This window comes from Tursiops truncatus, chromosome 4, assembly GCF_011762595.2.
Source record: "Tursiops truncatus isolate mTurTru1 chromosome 4, mTurTru1.mat.Y, whole genome shotgun sequence".
In the NCBI taxonomy this organism is placed as follows: Eukaryota; Metazoa; Chordata; class Mammalia; order Artiodactyla; family Delphinidae; genus Tursiops; species Tursiops truncatus.
This window is the reverse complement of record NC_047037.1, coordinates 69,838,626-69,853,499: the sequence shown is the minus strand read 5'-3', so window position 1 is coordinate 69,853,499 and position 14,874 is coordinate 69,838,626. Positions and strand designations below refer to the sequence as shown.

General features: G+C 53.8%; 1 protein-coding gene across 1 annotated transcript; it reads left to right on the top strand.

Moving 5' to 3' along the window:
- Positions 1–1,211: 1,211 nt before the first annotated feature.
- On the top strand, positions 1,212–2,951 carry CPN2 (carboxypeptidase N subunit 2). The gene has a single exon (XM_004313867.4). It carries the CDS (start codon positions 1,212–1,214, stop codon positions 2,853–2,855), a length of 1,644 nt encoding a protein of 547 aa, XP_004313915.3. The 3' UTR covers positions 2,856–2,951.
- The last annotated feature ends 11,923 nt before the right edge of the window (positions 2,952–14,874 follow it).

The window sequence follows — 14,874 nt, the reverse complement described above, 5'->3', positions numbered from 1 at the left end:
TTGCTCACACTATGTCAGACGCTGTTCTAAGAATTTTACCTCTATTTACTCATTTAATCCTGCAATTACCCCAACAAGGTTAGCACTAATATTATCGTCATTTTACAGATAAGAAAATTGAAGCACAGCCCAAGGTCACATAGCGAGAACGTGATGGAGCTGGTATTCCAACTCATGGAACTCGAACCACTAGAAGCCATGTAAATGATGACGTGGGTGGGAGCAGTAGAGGTGTGGGGGGTACAGACCCCCTAATGGGACAATTAAGACCCCGTTGATCTCGTTATGTGGGAATGTGAACCCAATGTCCCTAAATCATCCTGAAGTCTGGAAACATTTAATGTGCTATTTCTCAGTTTCTACATGCCGGCTAGTGGTTCAGACATAAAAAAGACTGCGTGGTAAGTAAAATGTGCTTGTCAGCTGTGTCACCAATTCGTGACCTGTGGTAGATGCTGGCATTAAAAAAATTTAATATTTAGTGAACTAAAAACTTGGTCCCCTTCCCTTATTTAAAACAAAAACCTACAGGTCTGTGGAATCCCCTCATCTGGGACCCACCTGTCCACACAGTGTTGGAAAGTTCCGTGGGCTCCAGGCTGGTGATAGGGGTGGCGGGCAGGAGGGGGGCGTTTTGGTAGCAGCACTGAAGAGAAGGCGGACTCATTCCAAGATAAGAGCCCGTCTTGTCCCTGTGTCTGCTCTCAGCCTCAGCGGTGCAAAGAGCTGAGGGTAAGATCTCCTCATAATTAGGCTCTGCAATGTGCTGAGATCTGAAAACTCAGGAAGAGTTACGGTTAAAAGACTTTCCAACTCAGGAATAATCTGCCCATACTTTACATATCATCTTAAAAATTCCACAGTACCCATGGTCTCCTTTTATACCCCTGTTCCATGCCTTTTGGTCTCGGTCCCACCTCTTTCTCCAATCTGGAAACAACACTTCAGGTCCACGAGACCAGGGTCTTGGTCCTGCCACTAACCTGCAGGGTGGGACTGTGGACTGGCCACGAGACACCCTTGCTGTCAGAAGGTTAGAACTCTGGTCCTATTGACCTTGCAAGGCTGCTGTGAGGTGGTATGAAAACAACTATTAGAAACATAAACTAGCTTCCCATCTCCTGGCTCTCTGACCAGTGTGCTGGTCACCGGGCTGCCTGCCCTTGACGAAGGTGCCACTTCTGTTTTCGCTTCCCACTCAGATCTAGGAGATGCTGCCCAGAGCCTGGCTGCGCTGGGCCTGCCTCTTGCTCCTGGCCACGCCTACCCAGCCCTGCCCCAAGGGGTGTGACTGCTTCATCCGGGAGGTCTTTTGCTCCGACGAGGAGTTGGCCGCCATCCCGCTGGACATCCCGCCACACGCCACAGACATCATCTTCGTGGAGACCTCATTCACCGTGGTGGGAACCAGGACCTTCAGTGGCAGCCCCAACCTGACCAAGGTGGTCTTCCTCAACACCCAGGTGTGCCACTTCGGGCCGGATGCCTTCGGCGGGCTGCCGGGGCTCCAGGACCTGGAGATCACTGGCGGTGCCTTCTCCAACCTCAGCACTGACATCTTCTCCAACCTGACCTCGCTGGGCAAGTTCACCCTCAACTTCAACATGCTGGAGGCTCTGCCCGAGGGCCTCTTCCAGCACATGGATGTCCTGGAGTCCCTCCAGCTGCAGGGCAATCGGCTCCAGACGCTGCCCGGGAGGCTCTTCCAGCCTCTGAGACGTCTGAAGACCCTCAACCTCGCTCAGAACCTCCTGGCCCAGCTGCCCGAGGAACTGTTCGCCCCCCTCTGCAGCCTGCAGACCCTGAGGCTGAGCAACAACGCACTGGCCGGCCTGCCCCAAGGGCTGTTCAGCCACCTGGGCGGCCTGCGGGAACTCTTCCTGGACGGCAACTCCATCTCCGAGCTGCCCGCGCAGGCGTTCGCGGGGCTGTCCCGCCTGGAGAAGCTGTGGCTGCAGCGCAACACCATCAGCCACCTGCCCCGGTCCATCTTCTCCTCCCTGGGCAACCTGACCTTCCTGAGCTTGCAGGGCAACGCACTGCGGACGCTGCCCGCCAGCCTCTTCGCCCATTCCCCGGGCCTGGTCAGCCTGTCCCTGTCCCACAACCAGCTGGAGACCATCCCCGAGGGAGCCTTTGCCAACCTGTCCAGCCTCGGGTCCCTCACGCTCTCGCACAACGCCCTCACCCATCTGCCGGCTGGCATCTTCAGGGGCCTTGAGGGGCTGGTCAAGCTCTACCTGGGCAGCAACAACCTGACGGCCCTGCACCCAGCCCTCTTCCAGAACCTGTCCATGCTTGAGGTGCTCAGCCTTTCCAGGAACCTCCTGACCACGCTCCCCCAGGGCATCTTTGACACCAATTACAACCTGTTCAACCTGGCCCTGCACGGCAACCCCTGGCAGTGCGACTGCCACCTGGCCTATCTCTTCGGGTGGCTGTACCAGCATAGTGACCGGCTCTTCAACAGCCAGACCTACTGTGCCGGCCCCGCCTACCTGAAGGGTCAGGTGGTGCCCGCCCTGAGGGAGGAGCAGCTGGTGTGCCCGGTCACCCGGGACCACCTGGGCTTCCAGGCCCCGGGGCCGGAGGACAGGGAGCCAGGGGGCGGCTGGGACCTGGCCATGGAGGAGAAGGCGACCTGGGGCCGGTGCCACTACAGCAACCCCGAGGGCACCGTGGTGCTGGCTTGTGACGAGGCCCGGTGTCGCTGGCTGAACGTCCAGCTGTCTCCCAGGCAGGGCTCGGCCTCCCCGGGACTGCCGTTCAATGGCAGTCAGGAGTGGGACTTGAAGTCCAGCTGTGGCTCTGCGAGGGTCACTGTGTCGATCGAGGCTCTGGCAGGGGAGCCCTAGGTGCAGAGCAGGTGGGCTGGGAGCCTGGGCAGACAGCCTCCGGGCCCAGCCAGGCAAGAGCCGGCGAGGGGAGCTGAAGCTTTGGTTCTTCAGATGCAAGGGATGGGGCTGCATCTCCCCGGGTGGAGTGGGTGGGGAGCTCGCCCCCCGAGTCTCCGCCGCCCCTTCCTCCTTCATCCCCCCAGTCTCTGAGTCTGAGACCTAACGGGGCCTTCCTCAAGCTTTGCAAAGCATCCGTTAAATCTGCATCGTGGTCCGGAGAATAAACTGCTGGCGTCGCCCTGGTGTTTTTCTGTTATTGAACACCCACCCTAATCTCATCCCCACCCTGAGATACCCTCTTACCCCTGCTCCATTTCCGCAAAGTGGAGGCCACCCGCTCTTGACATCCAGTTCAAAGCCAATGTCTGTTTCTATTTCTCTGCCTGGAACTGTGGTTTTAATTGATAAAGACAAATAGGGGAGAGGATAAAAGCAGAGGTGACCAGAAAGATGAGGGGCGGGGCTCTGACTCCACATCCAGGGGACTCATGCCGTTCCTGCCCCCCTCCAGCGCTTCCAGGAGAAGTCAGGTGACAGGGGCTCTGGAGGGGAAACGCTTTGCCTGCTCAGCCGACGGGATGGCTGCTCCCTGAGGGGAGGTGGGGGGGAGGGAGCTGGGTGGCTGGGACCGACGCCCTGCAGTTGTAAGTGTCGGCCTCTGTGGGCTGCTCACTCACTGAAATGGTCCTCTCTTGGTTCTGGGGACACCGCCCTCTTACCCAAGCCCAGCTGCTCTCCCCGTTTTACTCAGTCACCTCTTGCACGCTGGTCTCCTCGGGGCTGGCTGTCATTCAGGCTCCCTGGGTAATCCCTGTGCAGGCCCTTGGGGTCAGATGCCGCCTCTACGCTGATGACCTCAAATCTCCAAAGACCTGAGCCAAATCTCAGACTCGGGTTTCTGGCTCCATCATGAGACATCCGCCTGCTCTGCCTGCAGCCCCATGTTTTATTATGACGGCCACAAACACGTCCAAACCAGACTCCGACCCCAGCTCCTCCTGGGTCCCAGCAAATCGCCAAGCCCAGGAGCTGGGAGTAGTCTTCAATCTCTCCTCCCCTTATTCCTCTTGGCCAACCAGTCGCTGAATGCTTCTGAGTGCCGCTCTGTCCATTTCTCCTTTCCCGTTCCCAGCCCAGGGAAGCTCTTTGTCTCCCTGGATTGAACCGTGACCCAGCCCCCTTCCTGGTTTCCCAGCCTGTGGTGCGGACTGGCTTGGGTGAAGTGCTGGGGTAGGGGAGGGAGAAATAAATCAGATGTACAGCAGGTCCTCCAGGGCCTCATAGTCTGGTGGAGAGATCAGAAAAGAATGCATGGGATGAAAATGTAAGTAAGACGGGGTGGGCACCAAGAAGGTGCTGGGGAGTTCAGGGGAGGTGGATGTCTGGGTGAGCACAGACCTCGGGAAGCTGCATTTGATCCCTGGGCCTTGAGACTGTGCAAGAAGCGTGTGAGTCAAGGGATGGAGACGGGCAAGTGGGTGAGGACAGGGCCATGGCCTGTGGAACAGGCTACAGGTGGGAGAGGAGATGGGGAGATAAGTAAGGCTGAAAGGTAGCTGGAGCCTCGACAGGCCCAGGGAGTTCACGTGTTCATTAAGAACGCCCAGCTGTTACTGAAGGACTTTATGCAGAGGAGGGTCATGCTCCTGCCTGTGAAGTTTGAGGAGATCAAGAGACAGAGAAAACAGTAAGGATTCCTGCTTGGCTTGAGCTAAGAGCTGAGCTAACAGCTCAAGGATGCCAAGGAAATAGAATGAAAAGTTTTCAGCATCCAAACAGCACATATACAGATGGATTAAAAGACTGAAATAATTACAGAAATGCAAATTCAAACAATATAGGTATCACTTCCTACCTATTAATCCCATGGAAATTAGAAAGCTGGATTACAGGCACAGGGGAGCCTCCAGGTACCGCTGGCTGGTGCAGCCACTCCCTCGAGGACACGAGCAAGCCTGAGGCAAAGAAAGGGTTTGGTGAGGGAGTCAGGGGTCCAGTGGGTGGGGCTGAAAGATGGGGAGAGGGAGAAACCTGGGGTGACTCTCAATTTTCTCTCCTGGGAGACAGGGAGGACCGTGAAGCCATCGACCAAGGGCAGGGGCGGTTTTGGGGAAAGGGAGGAGAAAGATGCCAGCTTTAGACAAGGAAGTACAACTTCACCCTCGTGTCCAGTGACGCCCTTTTAAAAAGACATGCTTCCTGAGCGTGATCCCAGTTAAATTCTAAGGTGATGGAAGGTAGTTTGGCAGCTGTGCCAAAGGAACAGACTCTCTCCCAGATTCATTTGGTTCAGTTCCCAAAAGCCTCTGGCTTAAGAATAATCCTGACCAGGTCCTCCAAGGTTGGGGAACGTTGCTTCCCCAGAAAGGAGGAGGCCCTGAGCGACTGAGGGTCCCGTGATGCCAGCCCCCAAGGCTTGTGCTTTCACTGCCCAGGCCCAGGGCTGGGCTGCCGTGGCTGCTAGCTTCCAGCTGGTTGTGATATCCGCTGTCTGGGGAAAGGGTCACCAGCACACAGCAGGCGCTTCCCAAATTTCCACCGAATGGATGCCCGTCTGAACTACAGCTGCTGGTCCAAATAGTCCCTGGGTCTACCGCCAGGGATAAAGGAACAAGATAATCCCGCAGACATTTCTCTTAATTATATTCCCTCCCAATAGAACTCTTTGTTAGGTTAAGATATAATAATTTTTCTCTGTGCTGAATGGTGCTGTGGAAAGAGCACCGGCTGACAGGGCAAGCTGCTTGCTGGCCCTTTCAAGTTGGTTGGACGAGATCAGAGTCACTGTGCTCTTTGGGTAGGGTTGCCAGATTTACAAATAAGCACATACATGCTGCTAGGGACATATTTATACTAAAAAAGCGATTCGTAGTTTATTTAATTGGGTATATTGTTTGGTGACCCAACCATCTGATGAAAGTGGGGAAACAATGGGGGCAGAGGTGAGGGTTCAGGGGTTCTCTTCAGGGCCAGGGAGGCCAGGCCTGAGCCTGCAGTGGTGCAGGTCCTGACTACTGAGGGCTGCTAGGGTCTTCAGGTTGGAGCTGACAGGAAGCAGGGGGCACTGAGCATCCCCCCAGACCGAGGTACGCAGACAAAGAGGCAGCTCTGAGTGTGCTGTGCACCCAGGGCCCTCGGTCCTGCTGCCTGTTTCCTTGTGAGGTGGTCCCAGTCTGGGGCAGCAGTAGAGCTTCTGATGGGCTCTGGAAAGAAATCAGGACACTTGGTTCCCCCTTCCTTAACATTTGGCTTTTGGCAAATCATGGCTCCTCTCTGGGCCAGAGGAGGTTGGTTCTCAATGCTGACTGAATCCTAGAATCACCTGTGGGAAGTTATAAACGACAACAGGGCCCCACTTCCAGAGATGATGATTCAACTGTCCCAGGGAGACCCAGATATCAGTTTAAACACACACACACACACACACACACACACACACACACAAAACATCCCCAGTGATTCTAATGCTTAGCCAGGCTTGAAAACTCAGGGCTCGATTTTGTCCAGTTCTAGGTCTTCCCACTATCTGTAGCTGCCCCAGGGTTGTGGAGCAAATGCTCACCTTATCAGACCCACCTGGTGTAATGCTTGGGATGAATTCATGAACAAAATAAGCCACAACACTGTGTCCCAAAATATCTCATAGGTTTTTTTTTGTTTGTTGGTTGGTTTTATTTTATCATCCTCAGTGTTCTCAGATTTTGGAGAAACAATAAGCTGAGTGCACGCTGGCTTGTTTTCTTGCAGTACGAGGACGAGGGTGGCTAAGTGCCTCCAAAGCACCTCCTTACAGCAGATGGGAGTCCTTGCGCTGATGCCTGGAATGTTCCACAGTTCTTCAGTGACTTCCCCGCCACTTGCTAGCAAGGTAACCTTGGGCAAGTTACTGAAACCCTCTGCACCTCAGTTTTCTCATCCATGCTGTTTATCACGGGGATAATACTACCCACCTCACAGCGCTACTGGTGAAGATAAAATATTCATTCATGGAAAGAACCGAAAACAATGAGACGTGGTAAGTTCTCAAAAATGTTATCTCTTATTATTATTATTTCTAGAGAAGTGTGTGTGTGTGTGTGTGTGTGTGTGTGTGCGCGCGCGCGCGGGGGAGGCAAGAACTGGCCAATCTCTTGGCCATTGCACTTGTTTCACCCATATTCATTGGTGTTTCTGGGAGGATGTTGACGTTGCTGTTTATATATCAAGATTATATTATTGGGAGGATTGGAAACGCCATTTACAAAATTATTCAGTGCTAACAGTGGATACTGGAAAAGTGGATGGTGCTGCCACAGATAGACAATGTCGCACGATAGTAGTGCAGTAAGGAATTCTTTCTCACACTGTTTTCGGCCTGCCTCCATCTCTTGCATCCGTAGACAGTTCAACATCTCACAAACCTGCAAAGGTTCCGATTCTGGGTCTCAGGGCGCCCCCGCGTGGCCAACTGGGAGAACTGCTTTCCGGGAAGTCACAACCAGGGAGCTCCAGAAGGGACAACATGACCACATGGATGCTTTCCGGCTTCCTGCCGAGCTTCTGTTTCCTGCGATTCTGGAACGTGCCCGCGCCCAGGGAGCAGCTGGAGCGGAGGCTGAGGTCCCGGGTGCACCTCCACCTCGTGGCGTTTACACATGCCGGGCGTTCAGATTTGTCCCAGTGATGTTCCGCATGGGGAGGGTTGGGGGACAATCCAGCACGAATGTGGCTTGTCTTGCGTCTCCCATGGCTTCCAAACAGACCTCCAGACACTGCTGTGGGTGAAATCCTGCCGGTGATGGTCTCTGTTCATATACACTCAAAATTGTGGTCTCTGCCTTGTTGTCTGCACACTTTTTCCAGGACTGCCCCTTAGTGTATATATATATTCTGGGAAGACTGTGCTTTATTTTCTTTGGAATTTTATTCAGAGTTGTTCAGGATTTTGGAGAAAAATCCCCCTTGGCAATGCTTAACTCTTATTTCAAGAAGTCGCGTATAGAGGAAAAGCAACTTCTCTTGAATTCATCCTTTACTCAGTATCTAGCAGGTTAAAGCCTCTACTTCATCAAGTCTCTGGTGAGGTCTTATCCAAGCATTTACACGCAAAAATGAATAGTATTTTATTATAAACTGCCTCTTCTTTCTAGCTTATGACAGTCAGAACATTTAATTTTTAAATTCTCTTTGAGATCTGATTATATCTGTGAAATTTATTTCGGGAGACTGAAGGGGGTGTTAAGATTTATTTCCTTTAAAAGCGGTGTTGGGTCTGTTGGTGATGAGCTCCACTGTTCCAAAGTAACAGAAGGAGCAAAAGCTAGATGTCAAGGTCTCTAGAGAAACAGAACCAGGAGGACATATATATATACAGAGAGAGAGAGAGAGAGAGAGAGAGAGAGAGAGAGAGGGAGGGAGAGAGAGAAGGGAGATTTATTATAGGAATTGGCTCACACAATTATGGAGGCTGAGAGATCCCACGATTTGCTGTCTGTAAGCTTCAGAGTCCGAAGGCCGGAGAACCAGGAGCTTTGATGTCCAAAGGCAGGAGAAGACAGATGTCGCAACTCTAGTGAAAGGGCAAATTGGCCCTCCATCCACCGTTATGTTCCACTCAGGCCCTCAGTGGATTGGATGGTGCCCACCTGCATTGGTGAGGGCCATCTTTACCCAGTCTATGGATTCAAATGCTAATCTCTTCTGGAAACATCCTCATAGACACACCCAGAAACAGTGTTTCACCAGCTATCTGGGCATCCCTTAGTCAAGTTGACACGTAAAATGAACCATCACAGTCTCTGTCAGTGGAGGTCTTGAAGTTATTTCCTGGCTCCTTTTCCCCACAGGCAGAGACTGTGGCCGCCTTTCCCACACCGTGTGATGGTACCTCTCATTTCCCCGTTGCAGAGAAGCTTTGTAAAAGGGAGTAAGATTCAAGTTGCCTTTGGAGAGAGAGAAAAGATTAGGAAGCCTCATTTGTGGCATCTGCTCTGTCTCAACCTTGCTCTGCGATTGTGAGCAAGTTACTTGCCCTCCCTGGGCCCTTGAATCTTCATCTGGTAACCAGGGGCTGAAAGTTTTGAGCACTGACGTCCTCTTCAGGTGGGTGTGTGGAAGGTCTCACCTCCTGCCCCGGCCCTCCAAGGTAGGCTCACCTGGCTTTGGGGATGCTGGGCACCTGCAGCAGGGCCCAGCCAGAGTCTAAGCTCTCAGAGCTCTGGGCCCTCGGGCCCTCGACATGCAGAGTGCCATCGGGGCCTTCCAGGCTGGCCCCTCAGGAGCTGCCTACTGGTTGTGACCAGTGATGGTCAGCTCACTGTCTCCTGAAACAGCCCACCTTCCCTGGGCAGCTCCAACTGTCCAAATGGGCCTCCCTGCTGGCCTGGCCAAGTGGACACTCCTGTCCCTACAGTGACCTTCAGAAATGGAAGCAGCTTTCCCATCTCCTCAATCATCCCAGCCCTTCAGTCATCCCAGCTCCAGTGTAACCCTCCCCAGTCACAACTTCTCATAAGCAGCTGCTTCTCACAGGGTGTGGTCTTCATAGAAACCATGGTTGGGAGCCCTCCTGAAGGATGTGCCCTCCTCCTGCTGTGGATGGACCACAAGTGTGGAGTGTAGACCTGACCGCCTTCCCGCAGGGCTGGGCTCTGGGCCAGAGGCCCCCCTGGTAGGTAGAGAAGCCATTTTCCTGATGCCGTCATCGGATAGGTTCCCTCCATGGCTGACAACAGGGTCGTTTTATTTCTTCCTCATACTATGCGGCTGGCCTGCCTGTGTGCTTTGGTTCCACTCCTGTAGGATGGATTATCCCAACAGCAGCCTTGCCAGGCCTTCCTCGTCAAACTGGATTTCATAGAAATTCCAGAGACTCTGGGGTCAGCCTTCATAGAGAGATCCTTCACGGCCAAAGACATTCCTTTTGCGGAGTGGGAAGCACTAATGACCCTGCGAGGCTGAAAAAGGTGGCATTTGCCTATAAGGCCTTTGAAGCAGGTGTGCTGATGGTCTGGAAGGCTGGTATGCTCAGGCTGGAAGCTTCATGGGGCCTCATCTTGTCAGCTGCAGAAGCAGAAACTCGGTCCTGAGACGACAAAGGAATGAGAAGAGACTGTTTGATGACCTTGCTAATTAGAGAAACGGTTCTGGAATAATATTGACATTTTCTTCCTGCTCAAGGGACCAGGCTCCAGCTGACTTTTGTGTCCATGGTTGAGAGAGATCTTTGCCCTTCCCAGGAAAGCCTTTCAGAGACTGTCCCACAGAAGCCCTTCTGCTAGCAGAGACCAGGATTGGATACCACCCCTCAGGATTCGGGACAATCTAGTGTCCCACGTTGAACTGAACATTCAGCACAATGGGACTGAATTTTTTTTCTGGAAACTCCTTGAGCTGGAAGTGATGAATTTGGAGAGCAACCTTCCTGGGTGGCTCCCATGTTCTGTCTTCTTTGGGCCAGTCCAGCACACAGGAGGAAACTCAGCTTTGTTTTTCATGGTCTGTATAATTTATACAAGCAGCAGGGACCCAGCCTGCATCCCCTACTAATATAGAGTTCTCTCTACAAAATATAGGTAATTTTGTCCCCTATGGCAGCCGGAGGGGGAGGGGAGGGAGGGTATGAGGAGGAAGGTTAAGATCCATCCTCTGGGCAGCAGAGGGCAGGGGCAGGGGCAGGGCCAGGCCAGGGCAGGAAGGCACCATCAGCATTGACAGGGAGGGGTCTGGGGAGGGGCTACAGGAAAGCAGCCAGGGGCTGGGGGCCCAGGAGATGGGGGTGCCAGCGTGGGGGTCAGTATTTGTGGTGGGCGGGGGTTCACTAGTGTCTTTGGTAGGGGCTGAAGGTACCACCAGTGGGGGACAGGGGTTGCACAGGAGTCTCATCAATAGAAACAGGGTAAAGGTGAGAGGGTCGGGGTTGGGGTGACCTCAGGTCCTAGGAACCCAGGAGCCGAGTGGCTGCTGGGACACTCCCGGTCCAGTTACGTAGTGCCCTTCCCCCAGGAGCAGGGGTCCGGGTCTGAACTCCTGCCAGTTCCGTGGGTCAGCCAAATCGCTCTTAACCAAGAAGTTGGTCGTTTCTCATAATCAGATTTCACCTCTGCCTTGGGGAATCATGGATTTGGGAAATTCACAGATTTCAGCGTGGGAGCCAATTCAATCACCTCTTGAGAGGTGGCGTGTTTTCTTCTCTTGCCAAATGTGAGGAGTCTCTCCCTGCAGTCATTGGGGTGGTGAGCTTGCCTCAAGGGACTTCTGTATCCCCACCGAAGCTCTAATCCATGAGGTTCCCTCCCGTATGGCCCCAGAGGATTCCCAGGTGGGTGCAGCTGTCAGCATCTCAGAGGGACAGCGGGTCTCGCTGAGGCTGCGCCATCCTCAGGCACACCAAGCGCCAGCCCTGCTGACCCCCCGACAACCACCTGGCCTCCCGCCTGCCTGCAGCCGCATCCTTGGCAGGCCCCCCCCCCCCGTGCGAATTCCAGCCCTCAAACCACACATAGTGACCACCCCGTGAGGGTACTTCATCAACCCTGATGTCCTCTGAGCAGCTGTGACCCTCAAACTTCAGCCCTCCTGTCACTGCTGCCTTGCCCAGAACACCAGTCTTTGCGGTCTTCAAAACCATGGCTTGTTCGGGGACGGAGGCCCCGTGGGATATGCTTCCCTCTGCCTAGATTTAGTCCCTCTCCAGCAGGGAGCACACTGCCACGCTGTGGGGCTGAGCCCATCCAAGAAGGAAGCTCCCATTCACCATTCACTGCATGTCCCAGGAGGTTCTGCAGCCGAGGCCTCCCTCTCTCCCGATCAAACTTTCCCCTAAAAACACCCACACGCTTTTGCCACCCCTGTTCTCAGCAGCACAGAAAACACTCAGCTCACTGACCGCTTGTTTCTCCCCTTTGCCCCTCCCAGGGCTGCAGTGGGTTACCATCGACACACCTGCTGCAGTGTGCTCTCAGCCTGTCCCTGAAGTGTGGCTCTTTTGTGGCTTTTCCCCAGCTGTGCCATCAGCCTTGGTACCCACAGGTTGTCCCTGGTGCCTTTGAGGCTGAGAAAGTTGCCGGGGAGAGAGGCGAGCCCAGAACAGAACTCTTCCCATGGGAGGAATCCCATGGAGTTACCTGAAGCCAGTGTGGACACACACCTCCTCCTGCCCACAGGAGGGGACATACGACTTCTTGGGAGAGGAAAGGGGTTAGACTGAACCCTAGGAGGCTGAACAAGGAGATTTTTATTCAATCCCTGGTTGGATTCTATTTTTGCTCCAAAATCTGTGTGTCAGACATCATACTTTTGGCATCTGTGAAGCTGGCAAACTTGTGAACACCCTCAGAGTCCTAAAACTTTCATTTGTGGAGTTAGCACATCCTAATAAACAGCAGGCCGAAGCCTTAGGGCAGGGGTCCCCAACCCCCAGGCCGGGAACAGTCCGCAGCCTGTTAGGAACCAGGCCACACAGCAGGAAGCGAGCGTGAGGCAGGAGCGAAGCTTCGTCTCCAACTCCCCATGGCTCCCCATCGCTCACATTACCGCCTGAGCCACCTCCCACCCCCCCAACCCCTCCCTAACGCCCCCCGCTCCCCGCCCCCACGTAAAAATTGTCTTCCCACGAAACAGGTCCCTGGTGCCAGAAGGTTGGGGACCGCTGCCTTAGGGCGTTTGCAATAAGTATTATTAGATCCACTGCCTTTGCCCACAAACACGTCGCCTATTTAAACTGAAATAGAAGAACTCGTTCATACAAAATTTCACTATCCAACCTCTACACTCTCCAAATTAGAGCTCCAACCAGGAAAAAGAAAAATGTCTCACGAGCAGCCAAAATAAGTTTCCAGTGCCTTGGATGAAAGCTCGCGCATTTGCTCAAAGAAATATTCCTGCACTCAGGGTCTGTTCACTTTTATGTTAGACACAAGTCCATCACGTTTGGTCATATGGTTTCCAGACTGTAGTAGATTAAAGGCAAAAAACGTAAACTCGGAGGAGGGTGGCAGTCCTGCTAGATACTTGCTAGCAACAAAGAGACACAAAAATGGCAGAATCAAACACGAATTCCCGACGAGGCGCAGCTGGGCCATTTAGTGGCGAGCACTTGGGTAGCTCCCAAGGTAACACGTATTCCAGCGCAGAGCTGGAGGTAAATAATAAGCCCTGGTGGATAATGATGACCCGGGCTGCCTGGAAAAGTGCACGTTACGTACAACACTGGCTTGATTTGCGGTCCCCTGAAAGCAGAGCTTGGGGCAAGGGCTTGGATGCAGTCTAATTGGGAGGTGATCCCAGGAGGCAGGCGCCTGCGACAGGGAAGGAGGAAAAAGCAACATACAGATGACTGCCGAAGCTGCTCTGGGTAACGGGGCTGACTCCAGAAGGACTGCCTGAGAAGCATCCAGAACGACTCTAGCAGGCAGAGCATTTACCCAGCAGCCCCCACCCCCACCTCCCATCCGCCCCCACTTCCGGAAGTGGGCTCGAGGATGGCGGAGGATGGAAAACCCGCCGCACCCGGAAGCTGCTGCTGAGAAACGGCCCGGATGAAGGCGGCTGCTTCGAGCGCCCTGATTACAGCAGCGGCTGCGAACTCTAAGGGGTGTAAATGTTATCCATTAACAGGGCGTGTGCTCAGTTATCCAGAAGATGAGTCAATCCGGAATGGTCCTTCATGAGGGCTCTGGGCTCACAGTGTCCCTGGGGATGTTGAAAGAGCTCCTGTGCTGGCGGATGTGCTCCTGGCGGGGCCAGAGCCTATGGGAGCTGTTTTCAGCGGAGGCTCCTGGCGACTCTTCATTAATCCCGGCGTCAGCCCACCGGACACTTCAGTGCCACTCCTACTGCCGCCTCCTTCAGCCGCTTTTCTGGAGGCGCGATGCCTTCACTCGTCCCCAGATGTTGCCTGGTGTCTTTGGTCAGGCTTCCCGAAGACCTTGAGGTGAGGGTCCAGATGCGGCTGATTTCTCATCAGGAAGTGATCCTGGGAGAGGCTGGTAAGAGAGTGGGAGAAGATGACGGGGACGTGGTGGGAAGTCTAGCAGTATGCGACCTCAGACAGAGAACCAGCCCCAGCCCGGGCCTGCAAGAAAGCTCTGGAGTGTAAATTATTTCCCAGTTTGCCCTAGCTGGCCCCAGTGGTGGGAGGACAGCTCTGCAAAGAGTCACAGGTGCCTTGGTCAGGGGTGAAAGCATGCAGAGGCTGGGGAAGGGTGCACGGGACCAGTGAAGGTGGCCCTGGGGATCTGGGAGCGTTGCCATTGTCCACTACAGTTGGGTCCTACTGTGAGCCCGGTGCTGGGCTAAGGTGTGGTTTTGCTGTGTTTACTCTCTATCCACTGGGGGAAGGAGCTGGTTCTGGTTACCCCTGCCCTCAAGTGCACAAGACCCTAGGAGACCTGAGTCCTCCACTGGGTCCTGTGACCACAGGGCCTCAGTTTCCCATGTATTAATGAGGGGAGTTGACTTGTAAGACAGCCTCCCGCAGTGGTCACTGAAACCTGATGTGGTGGCGTGTGCGTATGGAGAGAACGCACTTTTTAGTTGTCATTTGTCGTTTCTTATCTAGAGATATATGATTAAAATTCTATTATAAGGGCTTCCCTCGTGGCGCAGTGGCTGGGAGTCCGCCTGCCGATGCAGGGGACGTGGGTTCGTGCCCCGGTCCGGGAAGATCCCACATGCCGCGGAGCGGCTGGGGCCATGAGCCATGGCCGCTGGGCCTGCGCGTCTGGGGCCTGTGCTCCGCGGTGGGAGAGGCCACAGAAGTGAGAGGCCCGCGTACCGCCAAAAAAAAAAAAAAAAAAAATTCTATTATAAGGCTGCTGATGAGACACACAGAATGTTTAATGAGATGGTAGGGTGGAATCCTAGGAGCATTTTACTTCTGTAAATTCAATCCTAAAATCTAAGGAGAAAGGTTGAGGGTCATGCCAGGGAGATAGAGAGAGGAGGTGGGGCAGGTAGGTAATTTTAGGTGGATTTTTTTTTAACGGAAGTATAGTTG

Bases quoted from the DNA above. Each gene is read 5' to 3' on its own strand.
- CPN2 (XM_004313867.4), top strand. From the start codon at position 1,212: ATGCTGCCCAGAGCCTGGCTGCGCTGGGCCTGCCTCTTGCTCCTGGCC.